Source organism: Dryobates pubescens, chromosome 27, assembly GCF_014839835.1.
Source record: "Dryobates pubescens isolate bDryPub1 chromosome 27, bDryPub1.pri, whole genome shotgun sequence".
Taxonomy (NCBI): Eukaryota; Metazoa; Chordata; class Aves; order Piciformes; family Picidae; genus Dryobates; species Dryobates pubescens.
In genome coordinates, this window is record NC_071638.1 from 10,294,336 (window position 1) to 10,309,754 (window position 15,419).

Below are 15,419 nucleotides of genomic sequence, written 5' to 3' on the forward strand. Positions count from 1 at the left end.
TCTATTTTCTGGGCAGTTGACATGCATTGCTTTCTTGGTTTTTATTTCACAGGCTTCTCCTGTTGACTCTAAATAGTTATTAGGAAGATGCTCTCCAAGCATTTCAGCCTGCTTTGATGAGTGCATTTGTAATGTGATGCTTACCTGTGTGATTTGCAAGAGGAGGTGGTTCTTGAAAGCTGGAACAGCAAACAAAATTGGTTATACGCTTAGGTGAGACATACCAGGCTGCAGCTGGGTTTGGGACACAGGCTTCTATCTTGTCTAAATCAGTATAAAGTAGAAATTAGTTACAGCAGAGCAGCACTTGTGGCTTGGGTCTGATTAAGTGACAGTTTAAGCTGATAGCAGTGCTGGCAATGGCTCTGCTGGGTTTGGGGATTGATTTATTTTGCTAGGAGGTAATAACCTTTGCAATGTCGTCGCATTAGAGACAGACTTCATGACCCAGCGTGTGTCATGCAGGGCACTCTCTAGACAGTTTTCTTATTCCATATGCATTAGTGAAGCATGTTGGGAACATTATGCATTTAAAATTAATTGTAATGGCATTCAGATGATTTTATTTATTTTTTCTAATGTAGGCTTCGTCTCCTCAGTTAATTCAATTTAAACACAACTGACTTTCAATTGCACTGAAGACATGAATATTCCAGGATGGCATTCAACAAATCCAAGTGCCAGGTGCTGCACTTTGGCCACAACAACCCCATGCAGAGCTACAGCCTGGGGTCAGAGTGGCTGCAGAGCAGCCAGGCAGAGAGGGATCTGGGGGTGCTGATTGACAGCCACCTAAACATGAGCCAGCAGTGTGCCCCGGTGGCTAAGAAGGCCAAAGGCATCCTGGCCTGCATCAAGAATAGTGTGGCCAGCAGGAGCAGGGAAGGCATTGTGCCCCTGGACTCTGCACTGGTTAGGCCACACCTTGAGTCCTGTATCCAATTCTGGGCCCCTCAGTTTAAGAAGGACATCGAGACTTGAACGTGTCCAGAGAAGGGCAACGAGACTGGGGAGAGGCCTTGAGCACAGCCCTGTGAGGAGAGGCTGAGGGAGCTGGGATTGTTTAGCCTGGAGAAGAGGAGACTCAGGGGAGACCTCATTGTTCTCTACAACTACCTGAAGGGAGGTTGTAGCCAGGAGGGGGTTGGTCTCTTCTCTCAAGCACCCAGCACCAAAACAAGAGGACACAGTCTCAAGCTGCACCAGGGGATGTTTGGGCTGGTGGTGAGGAGAAAGTTCTTCACTGAGAGAGTCGTTCATCATTGGAATGTGCTGCCCAGGGAGGTGGTGGAGTCACCGTCCCTGGAGGTGCTCACGAGGGGATTGGACGTGGCACTTGGTGCCGTGGTTTAGTCATGGGGTCTGTGGTGACAGGTTGAACTTGATGATCTTTGAGGTCCCTTCCAACCTTGGTGATTGTGTGATTCTTTGTGTTATTGGCTCTTGTTGCTGTCTGGGTTAGAACAAGGCCACTTGCCTACCATCTTGCCTGGTTTAGATACTGTCCAAAGACAATTAATGTCTATTGGTAACAGAGAAACCCGATGGCTGAACCTGTGGGATGGGGCATATCCAAACATGGCCAGGGGCACACACCCTCCACAGGTGTGTTACAAGGACAATCACACATGCTACACATTTGCCTGGGCCATTTGGACTCCAGGAAATGTCCAGGTTTGCAAATTCACAGGGGCTTAGCCCCTTGTCTGGGTATGGTGGGATGAAGTTTCCCCCCCATCATTAACTTTGCCAGACCAACTCCGCTGGAAGCAAATGAAGCTGTATTTACAAGCACAATCTACACTCTGCAGTGAGATGCAATGGATGTGTACAAAATATCCAGGAGTTACAATACTGACAAATACTTACAATTAATAAACAGCACAAGGACCCCCTGGCCAAGGACCAGGGGAAGCTACCAGCTTCTCCCTCCCTGCCTTACCCCTTACCTCCTGCACAAATGGGACAGGAGAATGGAGCAGAGAAGTTAGACTTAGCCAAGGCCCATAAGCAGCTTATCTCTCCTGGGCAAAGCGAAACAGCCAGAGATCAGAAGAGAAGAGAAAAGGGAAGAGTTGTTATGGTACAGCTCCTCTTGTTCCAGATATTTACCCAATGAATTTGTTTAGAGCAATCTTTTAGTTTCCTCTTTACACCCAAGGGTGATTGATTTATATTTTTCTACTTGTCTGCTCGAAATCTGTAACTGAATTTCGAAGGCACAGCCTAAAGCCACCACCCTGGGTTAGGCCTTGTTTAGCTGTTTGTCCCTTCAGGACAATTTGATATTTTATTTTACTTTTTCCCCCCCTCTCTCAACAGGTTCACAGTCAGGATGTGACCTTCTCTACCATGGAAACCTGTGAAGAAAGACACAGATAGCAGCTGGAAATAGACATAGCGGATGGATATTTCTCTCCTGAAGCATCAACTCTTTAAAACACTATGGTGATTTGGAGAGCCCCAACAGGGAGCTGCAAGGTTTTCCTCCGTTCAGTTGATGGGTTCCTCAGTCGTTTCTCCCAGGCACTGATGCTCAGAGATGGTGTGTGATGGGCAAAGCACCAGGTCTCTGGGTGTGTAGCCCCTGTTGTTTGGATTAGATTGCTGAATCGCGTGAACCGGTTTCGTTTGAAGAGCAAGGAGCGAATGTGATGGATTTATCTTCAGAGATGAGCAAGCATGGAAGGAATCCAATCAGTCACAAACTAGAAGATCAAAAGAAGGTAAGACTGTTTAAAATTGTACTTAATTGTATTGGTAGCACTTGCAAACACTGGTGGCTTGTAATAAACTGGAAATGAACGTGTGTTTGAGGATAAAGCGATCTGCAGTACAGTGAACTGCTGTTATGGGACTCAATTTCTTCATCATCTAGTGATTTTCTTCCTAATACTGCTTGATTGCCTGGCAATTTCGTGTCAAAAGCTCCCTGAATTTGTCTAGCAATTTGTTTGGCAAAACCTTTGCTTGCTATCAATTCTGAATTCGCCTGTCAGTGATCTGCTGCTCTGAGCCAGGTCCCTGAGACGACTCTGAGGCTGAGGTTGTCTCCTTTTACGGTGGATGTGTGGAAACCTTTCCTATTGTTTCCTGTCAGCAGCTCTGCACCATTTGGTTTTCTGCCAATTAGCTGTTGCTCAAGTTGCACCCTTCAGTGCCCAAGGCCTTTTAAGCACAGAAATTCACACTTTGGGAAACCCTTTTGGATAACCTGCCTCTGCAACAATCTGTCCCAAAAGGCTCATCTCCCCAGCTCATATCCTTTCCTTACCCATATTATGGTCTGGAAGCTTTTCTGATGCTCATTTTATAAACCACAATTTGATGCCTCTTATTATCTTTGAGCCTTTGTTCTGTTTTTCCCATTCTTTATTGGTCTTTTGGTATCACACTCCTAGATTTGATTGCCTGAAAAATCTTTTGGTTGTTCATTTTTGTGGGTGATGTTGTTTGGGACCTTGGTTGTCGTGGATCTCCAGTTTATTTAAAGGTTCAAAACTCTGTGATGCTTCACCTGCCTGGGCTCTAACATAAGCTCTGCACTGAATGGCACCCAGCAGAGAGAGGGCATTGTGCTGCACCATTCTGTGCCTGTGATGCACTTCATCGTAGGTCTTAAACTGAGATTGAGTGGCCTCTTTGAATTGCTGCATGGGTTCAGTGGGGCTGTTGAATGGCCAAATCATGTAGTAGAGTGCAAGGTATGGTGACAGAAGTTTATCATAATGAATCCTGCAGATTTGGTATAAAAATCTGCTGGCTCATCTAAAAAGATTTTGATCTTTCTGGGCAATCCCTTGAGGGGGTTAAGACAGTCATCAGCAAATTTGCAGATGACACCAAGTTGGGAGCAGATGTTGATCTGGTAGAGGGCAGAAGGGCTCTGCAGAGGGACCTTGACTGACTGGACAAATGGGCAGAGTCCAACAGGATGGCATTCAATAAATCCAAGTGCCAGGTGCTGCACTTTGGCCACAACAACCCCATGCAGAGCTACAGGCTGGGGTCAGAGTGGCTGGAGAGCTGCCAAAGAGAAAGGGACCTGGGGCTGCTGATTGACAGCCACCTAAACACGAGCCAGCAGTGTGCCCAGGTGGCCAAGAAGGCCAGTGGCATCCTGGCCTGCATCAAGAATAGTGTGCCCAGCAGGAGAAGGGAAGTCGTTGTGCCCCTGTACTCTGCATTGGTTAGGCCACACCTTGAGTCCTGTGTCCAGTTCTGGGCCCCTCAGTTTAAGAAGGACATCGAGACACTTTAACGTGTTCAGAGAAGGGCAACGAGGCTGGGGAGAGGCCTTGAGCACAGCCCTGTGAGGAGAGGCTGAGGGAGCTGGGGTTGCTTAGCCTGGAGAAGAGGAGGCTCAGGGGAGACCTCATTGCTCTCTACAACCACCTGAAGGGTGGTTGTAGCCAGGAAGGGGTTGGTCTCTTCTCTCTAGCAACCAGCACCAAAACAATAGGACACAGTCTGAAGCTGCACCAGGGGAAGTTCACCCTGGAGGTGAGGAGAAAGTTCTTCACCGAGCGAGTCATTCGCCATTGGAATGTGCTGCCCAGGGAGGTGGTGGAGTCACCATCCCTGGAGGGGTTCACGAGGGGATTGGATGTGGCACTTGGTGCCATGGTCTAGTCATGAGGTCTGTGGTGACAGGTTGGATTTGATGATCTTTGAGGTCTCTTCCAACCTTGGTGATACTGTGATACTGTGAAAATCCAAACTTAGGGGAATTGAAGAGAAAGGTAAATGAAACAGTGGTAAGACCTAGAAAAATCATCCTTGATTTTTCTGTGCCTCTGAGTTCTCTCTGTGTTACTCTAAGTCATTTGCTCTGAGCAAAGGGTCCTGCAAAGTGCAGAGAAGCGCAGGAAATATCCCCCAGCAATACACATGATGGAATCATTGTGAGAACGGAGTGAGCGTTGTGGTACGAAGCCCATAGAGGTGTGTGATAGGAGATAACTGGGTTTGGAGCACAGGACTTTCTCCAACTCATTATTCCCAGCCTTCTGTGGCGCATGAGAAACCCAGGGCTGTTAGCATTAATCTCACCATCTGCTGAACTGTTTCCTGACCCGTGATTATTTGATCTGGAATTGAGTATGCTCCGGCTCCCTCTTCCCTCAGCCCCCCTGATATTTCAAAAGGCATTTTTTTCCCCCCCTTCATGTCTAATACCAGCAAGATTCACTTCTAGAGACTGACTCTTCAGACTGCTTAGGAGGAGAAAGTTTGTGTTGGTTTTTCCTTTCCAAAGAGGCTCTGTTGTACCTCAAGGTCAAACGTTTCCTTTGAGGCACTCTGTGGATATTTCATCCAGCTGTAGAGCTAAGCAACCACCGAAGCCTCTGTAGCTGCTAAGAGGCTCTTCCTGTGGTGTGGTTGGTGCAGAAGAAGCAAATGTGATGATAATAAACAGAAGTCTAGGTAGTTTTCACTGCATTCAGAGATCCTTCCTAGGAATCTAGTGTCACTGATATGCTAGTATTGAGTCCATTGTGGAAGGCTAATAAGTTAACAGAAGAAGGCTTTCAAAGTCATGGAGAAACAGGAGGAGTAGTAATGTGGATAGCTCTTTATGTTGCATTAGTTGTAAGGCAAATTTGGAAGCATGTTGGGCAGAACTGAGTAAAATGAGGGTGGACCACTTCAGGAAACGTTATCTGACTTGCTGGCTCATGTGGATGCCTGGGTGGTGCTCTGCCTGGGTGAGATCAGGCAGAAGTCAGGCAGAATCTCATGGGGATCTATGAACCGTGCTGTGTTCTGTGAAGTCTCCACTGTCAGGGGGTTGTGTTGTGTTGTCTGCAGGAGGATTTTAGGAAGAAAAATCAAATGGCTGCTACTGAAGGATATAAAAACTGCTCAGGTAGTTTTCCAAATGCAGACTGCATTTATTTGTTCTAATGATTTCCTGGCACTACTGCTGCATATTTGCTTTCCTAGGATCTCGATTTGGGCCAGGACGACTCTGTTTATGTAATTTTCATGTTATTAGAATATGAACTATCAGGAGTAGCATATCTGATGTCTTGTCTGCAGGGCACTCAGATAGGCTCCTTATCTTGATACCCATCAAGTCCTCTCACCTGCATTTTAAATAAGTGCGTTCTCCTTTTATGGCTGTAGATCTATGAAGCTTCTTTTGTTCTGTAGCTGCAAGATGCAGTGACTGGGTTTTTTTGCTTTCTGGCAGGTGTCCCTGGGCTGATGCTCAGATGTTTGACCCTCCTGACAATAAAATGAGTCTCAGGCACCGAGTTGTTGGTAGCTGCATGGAAGCAGCAGTCTGGTTTCTGTGGCTGAAGTGCCGTGGAAAGGAGGGAGGGAGGCAGGCTAACAGTGCAGAAGGGCAAATATTTTAGCAAGATTATTGTAATCCATTAACTTGGCCATCTGGGGAGAGTGAGCACAGGATTTCCCCCTACAAATTCTTCTAGCTGGGTGCAAAGCCTCAGGAAACTGACAATGAGCTGGAAAGAACAGTCCCTCATCTTTGTCTGCTTGAGGACTATGTGTCCATGCTATCACTGTCCCAAAGTTGTTCTTTCTTCTTCCAAGCTGGGTGTGCCAGACCTCCAGTTCCATCCATGTAGAGAGTTCAGGTAAAATGCTGTGCTTCTACAGACATTGCCACAGTGTACTGCCATTTTTCATTTAAAACAAAACAAAGCTAAAGACCAAAAGTGGTGATATTCAAGGCTTTAAGACTGAAAGGTGGGAAGTAACAAAGGCATGTATTGCTGTTTGCAGTATGCTGTGCAGGTTCATGATTTCAGCACGTGATAAATGGCAGAGATAGCTATGAGCTAGCAGTCTGAAGACTCTATAGGCTGCATTTGAGATTGTCTTAGCTGTCTGCACTTCATCATTCAGCAGGGTTCTTGTGTTCTCAAAATCAGCATAAATATAGTGTGGCGTGCTGCCAGATGCATGATTTATGCTACTCCAGGATGTAAAGTGCAGATCTTAAATGTCCTGTCTCCCTCTGCCATCCAATGTTTCCCCCAGAAGAAAGTCCCATTGTGGCCATTTCTTTGACAGGCTATCCAGGTTGCTTGGTATCTCCAGAAAGCACCTGCTTGCTGCAGGCAGGCAAAGCCAAGCCTTTGAGTGGTACTGCAGCTGTGGCCTTGTGAAAATCTGGAGACTGAGGGCGAGAGCCTGAGGCTGTGCTTCACTGCTGGCATGCAGGTGGTGTGAGGCAGCATGCAGGCAAATGGCACAGACTGAATTACTGTCAAGTGTCGTTTATGGACCTTCTGTAACCCTTGAACATTGTTGCACAACTACAATAGTGGCCCAGAAAGCCAGTGGCATCCTGGCTCATGTTAGAAACACAGAGGGCAGCAGGAACAGGGAGGTGATCATCCCTCTGTGCTCAGCACTGCTGGGGCCACACATCAGGTATCATGTTCAGTTCTGGGCCCCTCACTCCAGGAAGGACATTGATGGGCTGGAGAGTGTCCAGAGAAGGGCAACAAAGCTAGAGAAGGGTCTGGAGCACCTGGGCTGTGAGGAGAGGCTGAGGGAGCTGGGGGTGTTCAGTCTGGAGAAGAGGAGGCTGAGGGGAGACCTCATTGCTCTCGACAGCCCCCTGAAGGGAGGCTGGAATGAGGAGGAGGCAGACTCTTCTCCTTGGTGGCAAGAGACAACACCAGAGGAAATGGTTCCAAGCTGCACCAGGGGAGGTTCAGGCTGGATCTTAGGAAATATTTCTTCACTGAAAAGTGTTATCAAACATTGAAATGTTCTGCCCAGGGCAGTGCTGGAGTCACCATCCCCAGGGGTGTTCAAGCAGCCTGTGGACCTGGTGCTTAGGGACATGGTTTGGTGATGATCCTTTAGTGCTGGGTTGAGGATTGAACTGGGTATATTCTGTGATTCTGTGAAAATGCTTCCCAGTACCAATGGCACTCTGTGCCTAAAAGATTTGCTGTGTCTGCTTTGTCTGCTGATTTACTGCTTTCTGTTCTACAGTGCGGAGGGTGTTTCAGGCGAGCACACTGAATCCCTCTCCTGACTCACACCAAATAATGTGCATCTAGATTTTAAGTCCATCATGAAGAATACTACAGTAGTGACAACCTTGCATAATTGCTGGGTAATCCAAGGGGCAAACCTCTGCCTTTCCCACTGACACTGCTGCCATGTGCCTTCGACATTCTGTGCACCCAGAGTGCTTGCTGGGGTCACGGGGGTAGCTTTTCCTCACATTTACTTACCATGCCTCTCAACCAAAGGCTTTGGTCCTCTTGTTTACAGGCTGATCCAAATCAAAGGGAAAATAAGGACAGTTTTTAGTATTGCACCACCATTCCCTCCATTATATGCTTTAAAGTTAAATATGAGGAAGTGAAAGGTCACAGCCTCAAGCTGCACCAGAGGAGGTTCAGGCTGGGTGTTAGGAAGAAATTCTTCCCAGAGAGATTGGCCATTGGGATGTGCTGCCCAGGGAGGTGGTGGAGTCCCCATCACTGGAGGTGTTTAGGAAGAGACTGGATGGGGCACTTGGTGCCATGGTTTAGTTGTTTAGATGGTGCTGGGTGATAGGTTGGACTTGATGATCTCAAAGGACTTTTCCAACCTGGCTAATTCTGTATCTCAGTTTCTTTCCAAAGAAATGACAATGTTTCGTTCAATCTTTGCAGGCAGGTGAGCCACTGAAATAAGAGGGGTTTTTATCAGACACCAAGCCTCTATCAGTAGGCAGTAATTTAACATAGTTAATAAGTAGGAAGCCCAAATGAGCCTTGTCTACTCTTGGACGTTTTGCTGTTTCCCCAGTAGCCGTTTCAATATTAACTGCATGTCCAAGAATCAGTCAGGGTTTGCCTGAGGGTGCAAAACAGTATCATAGTAGTATAGTAGTATCAGTCAGGGTTGGAAGGGACCACAAGGATCATCTAGTTCCAACCCCCCTGCCATGGGCAGGGACACCCCACACTAGATCAGGCTGGCCACAGCCTCATCCAGCCTGGGCTTAAACACCTCCAGGGATGGGGCCTCAACCACCTCCCTGGACAACCCATGCCAGTGCTTCACCACTCTCATGCTGAAGAACTTCCTCCTCACGTCCAGCCTGAATCTCCCCACCTTCAGCTTCATTTCATTCCCCCTAGTCCTATCACTACCTGAGATCCTGAGAAGTCCCTCCCCAGCCTTCTTGTAGCCCCCTTCAGATACTGGAAGGCCACAATTAGATCACCTGGGAGCCTTCTCTTCTCCAGACTGAACAGCCCCAACTCTTTCAGTCTGTCCTCATAGGAGAGGTGCTCCAGCCCTCTGCTCATCCTCGTGGCCCTTCTCTGGACACCTTCCCGCACCTCCAGATCGCTCTTGTAATAGGGGCTCCAGAACTGGACACAGCACTCCAGGTGGGGTCTCACCAGAGCTGGGTAGAGGGGGAGAATCCCTTCCCTTGACCTGCTGGCCACACTTCTCTTGCTGCAGCCCAGGATCTGACTGGCTTTCCGGGCTGCAAGCGATAGTCATTTAGCATCGTGCAGCCTGAGCATTAAACCCTTGAAAAATCAAACCAGAAGGCATGGTTTAGCAGGGACAGATGAAATGTGGGTAATCAGCATGTACGCTGCACTGCCCTCCAGCGCTGCCTGTTGCCTTCCAGTCAGTATCCAGCGCATGGGAGAGTATTTCAAGGGTCAGCTCCATGAGGCAGCTGGGCCAGGAGCACAATTGATCCTTGTGAACAGGCTTGCACTGCTCTGTGCTCTTCATTTTCCTGTCTCAGCTCTCATTTTCATAACTAATGCTGTGGTTGTCAAGAGACTATCTTTAAAAGTAATGGCCATAAATATTGGGTAGGCCAAGGAAGTTAACTAAGGTTAAGAGCTCATTTTTGTGTGGCGCCCTAGGAGCTGGATGATACTGCTTGTTACTGCAACAAAACATTTCTCCCATCCTGTTCTTACTTCTCCCTTTGAGGCAGCTCTAATATGTGTGTGTGTGTGTTCCATGGGCTTTTGTACATCTGCCCATCCATGTCTCAGTCAGGGGATGCTTTGCAAACAGCTGGAGGCTGAAGATCTGCTGAAGCCCAGTGGTCACTGTTGCTGCTTATCTCACAACAGCTGGCAGGACTTGGTTTTATCAGGACATGAACCCCCTGTTTAACCAAACCCAGCAAGGTGAAGAGATAGTGAGGGGTCTTCAGGGCTGAAGGGAGAAGTTTGCTCTTTTTGCTTTGCTGTTGTTTTTTCAGAGATGTCTTTGAAATGGGCAGAAATAGGCAGAACTCACCCAGGTGATAAGAAGTAATGAGCTGTGGGAACAAAACTACAGTTGCTTTACAAATTCTTTGCTGTATCTAGGTGTCATCTGTTACCTCTGCTACTCTCTTGAGCACTCTCACAATATGCTCCATGAACAATTCCATGACTGGAATTGTCTCCCTCTTTGACAAACTCCTCCCTGGGGCCTCACCACCTGACTCCTCTCTCTCACTGAAATTGCTCCATGCCCTCTGCTAGTGCAGTTGTTCAGATTAAGAAACAAACCACCCTCTTTACAGGCTCAGTAAGTGGGGTGTGAAAGATCATTTTATGAAATATGAAACCCAGGGTTAATAATTCAGAAAGGAAACTCCTATCCTTTGTGGCCAGCAGGAGTAGGGAACTCATTCTGCCCTGTGCTCAGCACTGGTCAGGCTGTGTCCAGTGAGTCCTGTGTCCAGTTCTGGGCTCCTCTGGTTAGGAAAGATGTTGAGATGCTCAAATGTGTCCAGAGAAGGACAATGAGGCTGGGGAGGGGTCTGGAGCACAGCCCCATGAGGAGAGGCTGAGGGAGCTGGGGTTGCTTAGCCTGGAGAAGAGGAGGCTCAGGGGGGACCTTCTTGCTCTCTACAACTCCCTGAAGGGAGGTTGTAGCCAGGTGGGGGTTGGTCTCTTCTCCCAGGCAGCCAGCACCTGAACAAGAGGACACAGTCTCAAGCTGTGCCAGGGGAGGTTTAGGCTGGAGGTGAAGAGAAAGTTCTTCCCAGCAAGAGTAATTGTCCTTTGCAATGTGCTGCCCAGGGAGGTGGTGGAGCCACCATCCCTGGAGGTGTTCAAAAAGGGATTGGATGTGGCACTTGGAGCCATGGTTTAGTTGTCAGGAGGTGTTAGGTGATAGGTAATAGGTTGGACTTGATGATCTCTGAGGTCTTTTCCAGCCTGGTTAATTCTGTATTCTGTATATGTTTGCAGGGCTTTCCTCCCCGCTCCTCCAAGAGTGCTGGGATATAAACAGGGCAGTGCACATTTCTTTGTTATGCTTTTGCTTTTTTTGTTCTTTCCCAACACAAAGTCTCAATGACAGAGCAGTGTTTTCACTCAGTGCTGCACCAAAACAGCTGAGAATATTAACTACCAATTAATGCCTACTTTTGTTTAAAAAGTACTTGCTGGCTGCATCTTGCATTTCAGCAGTGTGCTTGGGTTTCTTAGCTGGTTTCTTTTCTTCCCTCTCAATGCTGTCTTTATGCTGTTGCTGTTAATGGCTCCCTGATAACTGAATAAACCTTACTTAGGAATGCCAGGTAAAATGTTTACAGGATGCCATGGCTGCTTGGTTGCCAGGAGCTCAGCTGCTTTGCAGTCATTGGCCCTGGCAGATTTTTGTGGAATCGGGTAGCTGAAATGAAGGTCCATGCAGAAGGATGTGGGAGCGATGGTGGGCAACAAGACAGCAATGTGCTCTGGGGGCCAAGAAGGCCAATGGGGTCCTGGGGTGCATTCAGAGGAGTGTGTCCAGCAGATCCGGGGAGGTTGTCCTCCCCTTCTCCTCTGCCCTGCTGAGACCTCCCCTGGAATATTGCATCCAGTTCTGGGCTCCCCAGTTCAGGTGGGACAGGGCTGTGCTGGAGAGAGTCCAATGGAGAGCTACCAGGATGCTGAAGGGACTGCAGCACTGCCTGGTGAGGAGAGGCTGAGAGCCTTGGGGCTGTTTAGTCTGGAGAAGTGAAGACTGAGAGGGGATTTAATAAATATCTATAAATATCTGAGGGCTGGGGGTCGGGAGGGAGGGGACAGGCTCTGCTCAGTTGTGCCCTGTGACAGGACAAGGGACAATGGATCTAAACTCCAGCACAGGAGGTTCCACCTCAACATGAGGAGGAACTTCTTTACTGTGAGGGTCCCAGAGCCCTGGAGCAGGCTGCCCAGAGAGGTTGTGGAGTCTCCTTCTCTGGAGACTTTTCAGCCCCATCTGGATGTGTTCCTGTGTGACCTGTGCTGGATTCTATGATCCTGCTCTGGCAGGGGGCTTGGACTCAATGATCTCTGGAGGTCCTTTCCAACCCCTAACATCCTGTGAGCCTGTGAATACAGAAAACATGATTTTTGATATGCATGGGAGAGTAGAGTGAGAGGAAGAAGGTGGCTTTTCATTTGGGTTGGGTGTCTGCCCCCTGCCCTGTAAAAAAAGCCTGGCCAAATAAAGCAGTAATTCTGTTGCTTCACACACCTTGGTTTTTCCCTTACCACTAAAGGCACGGTTTCCCATTTCTGCCAATTGTATGCAAAAGCAGGTTGAAGCATCTTGTCTCAAGTGGTCTTATCTGATTTGGAATGAGATAAAATGGCTAAGCAGCAGAGAACAGTGATATTCGTGGAGGTAATACCTCACGATTATGCGGTTTGCTCTAGGACACTTTGATGCTCACAAACTCTCTCTGAGCTTTTCATCTGTCAAGCATTAAAGAAAAAAAAAAGAGGCTAGAGGCTTCCTGCCATAACTCCTGGCTTTTGATTGCTATTGCTTCTAGCTTTCACAAAGAAAGCTCTTGCCAGCCCCAGGACAAGGAAGGATTTGAGTGGTAATAAACAGTTAAACTAGCAAATAAACCCACAAAACTTTCTTCTTGTTTCCCTGCAGTGGCTCTGCAGAATTAGGAAGCCACTGTAGTTTTTGTTTAGTGTTTCTCTGCTTTTATTATTGTTTTTTTAAAAGAGGTACAGGAAACTCTGTGCCTTGGACATAGAAGAAGGCTGGGGAGGGACTTTTGAGGGTGTCAGGGAGTGAAAGGACTGGGGGGAAATGGAACAAAACTAGAAATGGGGAGATTGAGATTGGATGTTAGGAAGAAGTTGTTCCCCATGAGGGTGGTGAGAGACTGGCACAGGTTGCCCAGGGAGGTGGTGGAAGCCTCACCCCTGGAGGTTTTAAAGGGCAGGCTGGATGTGGCTGTGAGCAACCTGCTGTAGTGTGAGGTGTCCCTGCCCATGGCAGGGGAGTTGGGTCTGGCTGATCCTTGAGGTCCCTTCCAACCCTAACAATTCTGTGACTGTATGATTCTATGTCATCTGGGAAAATCTGTTGTACTTTTAAGGATGAAAGGCAGGTTAAGTCAGGGCTGGACTCATACAACCATGCCCTATCTTTTCCTTTGTATGAGGGAGCATAAAACTTGAGAAGCAGCTGCACAAAGCAGTGGACAGTGGAGAATCCAAAGGGAGTTTTCTCAGTGATCTTGAACTGTGACATTATTTGGGGATTTCTGGGGATTCCTGAGGATCAGTTGAGATTTCTGCAGTTTGAAATCTGACCTTTGAAATAGGGATGGTCCCATAATGAGTGCATTAGGGGGTCAACTGTCCTGCTTGAAACTTTATTATTTCTTTAAGTCCTGTGGAGGATCTTACGTCAAAATCTTCATTCAAGGTAAATATCACAGTCACAGAATAACAGAATGTTAGGGGCTGGAAGGGAACTGGAGAGACCATCCAGTCCAACCCCCCTGCCAGAGCAGGAGCACCTGGACCAGGTCACACAGGAACACATCCAGGCAGGGCTTGAATATCTCCACAGAGGGAGACTCCACAACCCCCCTGGGCAGCCTGCTCCAGTGTTCTGTCACCCTCACAGGGAAAAAAATTCTTCCTCCTATTTCCATGGAGCTTCCTCTGCCTCAGCTTCCACCACTGCCCCTTGTGCTGGCATTGGGCATCACCCAGCAGAGCCTGGCTCCAGCCTCTGGGCACTCACCCTGCACATCTTGATCAACATGAAGGAGGTCGCCTCTCAGGCTCCTCCTCTCCAAGCTACAGAGCCCTCAGCTCACTCAGGCTCTCCTCCTAAGGAAGATCTTCCCCTGCCTTCATCCTCTTTGTGTCTCTGTGCTGGACTCTTTCAAGCAGTTCCCTGAGGTCCTTCCTGAACTGAGTGGCGCAGAACTGGACACAATGCTCCGGATGTGGCCTCAGCAGCAAGAACAGAGGGGAAGGAGAACTTCTCTTGACCTACTGACCACAGCCCTGCTGATCCACCCCAGGATGGCATTGGCCTTCTTGGCCACAAGAGCACATTGCTGGCTCATGGTCAGCCTCCCCTCCACTAGGACCCCCAGGTCCTTTTCCCCTTGTGTGGCCCTCGATGGTGAGCACCACTTAAAACCAGCATTTACCTATGGTTGCTGCAAGATATGCTCATGTATCGTGACAGTATTTCTTACTTTCAGTGTGCAGTGATTGAGGTGTGCCTTGACTTCTTGTCAGCTCTTTTATCTTTTAATTATATATATTTTTAAAAAAATATGCTGACTCCTTAAAAAGAAATTGCCTTGGAAGCTGTCATTGTTAATGCTGCTTAGGTAGCAGATCACTATTAAAACCTAAATTCTGGAAGGTGTTAGCTTAGTTTGCCTGAACGTACTCAGTGCTCAGAGTAGAACAGTTGCTGATTTGTCAAGGATCAGCTGTATCCCTAAGTGTTCTGCAATAGTTCATCAAGAATATGAAAGTGCCTATGGCTGCATTACAATTGCTGCTGCATCACTTTTAGGAAGGATGAAGTATCCACAGGTTGGGGCAAAAGGGCTAAAGATCAATTTCTGCTCCAGCTTTGTCAATGTTCTTGTTACCCGTAGGGAAATTGCTTAAATTCAGTTTTATCCATCTGTAAAATTAAAAGATCTTCTGAGTCATTGATCATTCATTTCTTGTAGAGCATTAAGAGTCTTAGATGGAAGATCAAACATATTTGCCTGGTGCTTAAAATAAATAACCCCTCCAAGTCATGAGTGAGGAAACAGTTGTGCTGCTGCTGTTCACAGAATCAATCAGGTTGGAAAAGACCTCAGAGATCATCAAGTCCAACCTATCACCTAATGCCCAACACCTCCTGACAACTAAACCATGGCTCCAAGTGCCACATCCAAGCTTTTCTTGAACACCTCCAGGGATGGTGACTCCACCACCTCCCTGGGCAGCACATCCCAATGGCCAATTACTCTTTCTGGGAAGAACTTTCTCCTTACCTCCAGCCTAAACCTCCCCTGATGGAGCTTGAGACTGTGTCCTCTTGTTCTGGTGCTGGGTGCCTGGGAGAAGAGACCAGCCCCCACCTGGCTACAACCACCCTTCAGGTAGTTGTAGAGAGCAATGAGGTCTCCCCTGAGCCTCCTCTTCTCTTGTTCTCTTTCT

At 47.8% G+C, this 15,419-nt stretch overlaps 1 protein-coding gene across 1 annotated transcript in view; it reads left to right on the forward strand.

The window, feature by feature from the left end:
• Positions 1-2,325: 2,325 nt before the first annotated feature.
• Positions 2,326-15,419, forward strand: part of NAV3 (neuron navigator 3) — a 451,810-nt gene continuing 438,716 nt past the window's right edge. The window contains exon 1 of the mRNA XM_054173934.1: positions 2,326-2,726. Coding sequence (XP_054029909.1) covers positions 2,655-2,726 — 72 coding nt within the window. The 5' untranslated portion in view covers positions 2,326-2,654. The remainder of the gene's footprint in view (positions 2,727-15,419) is intronic.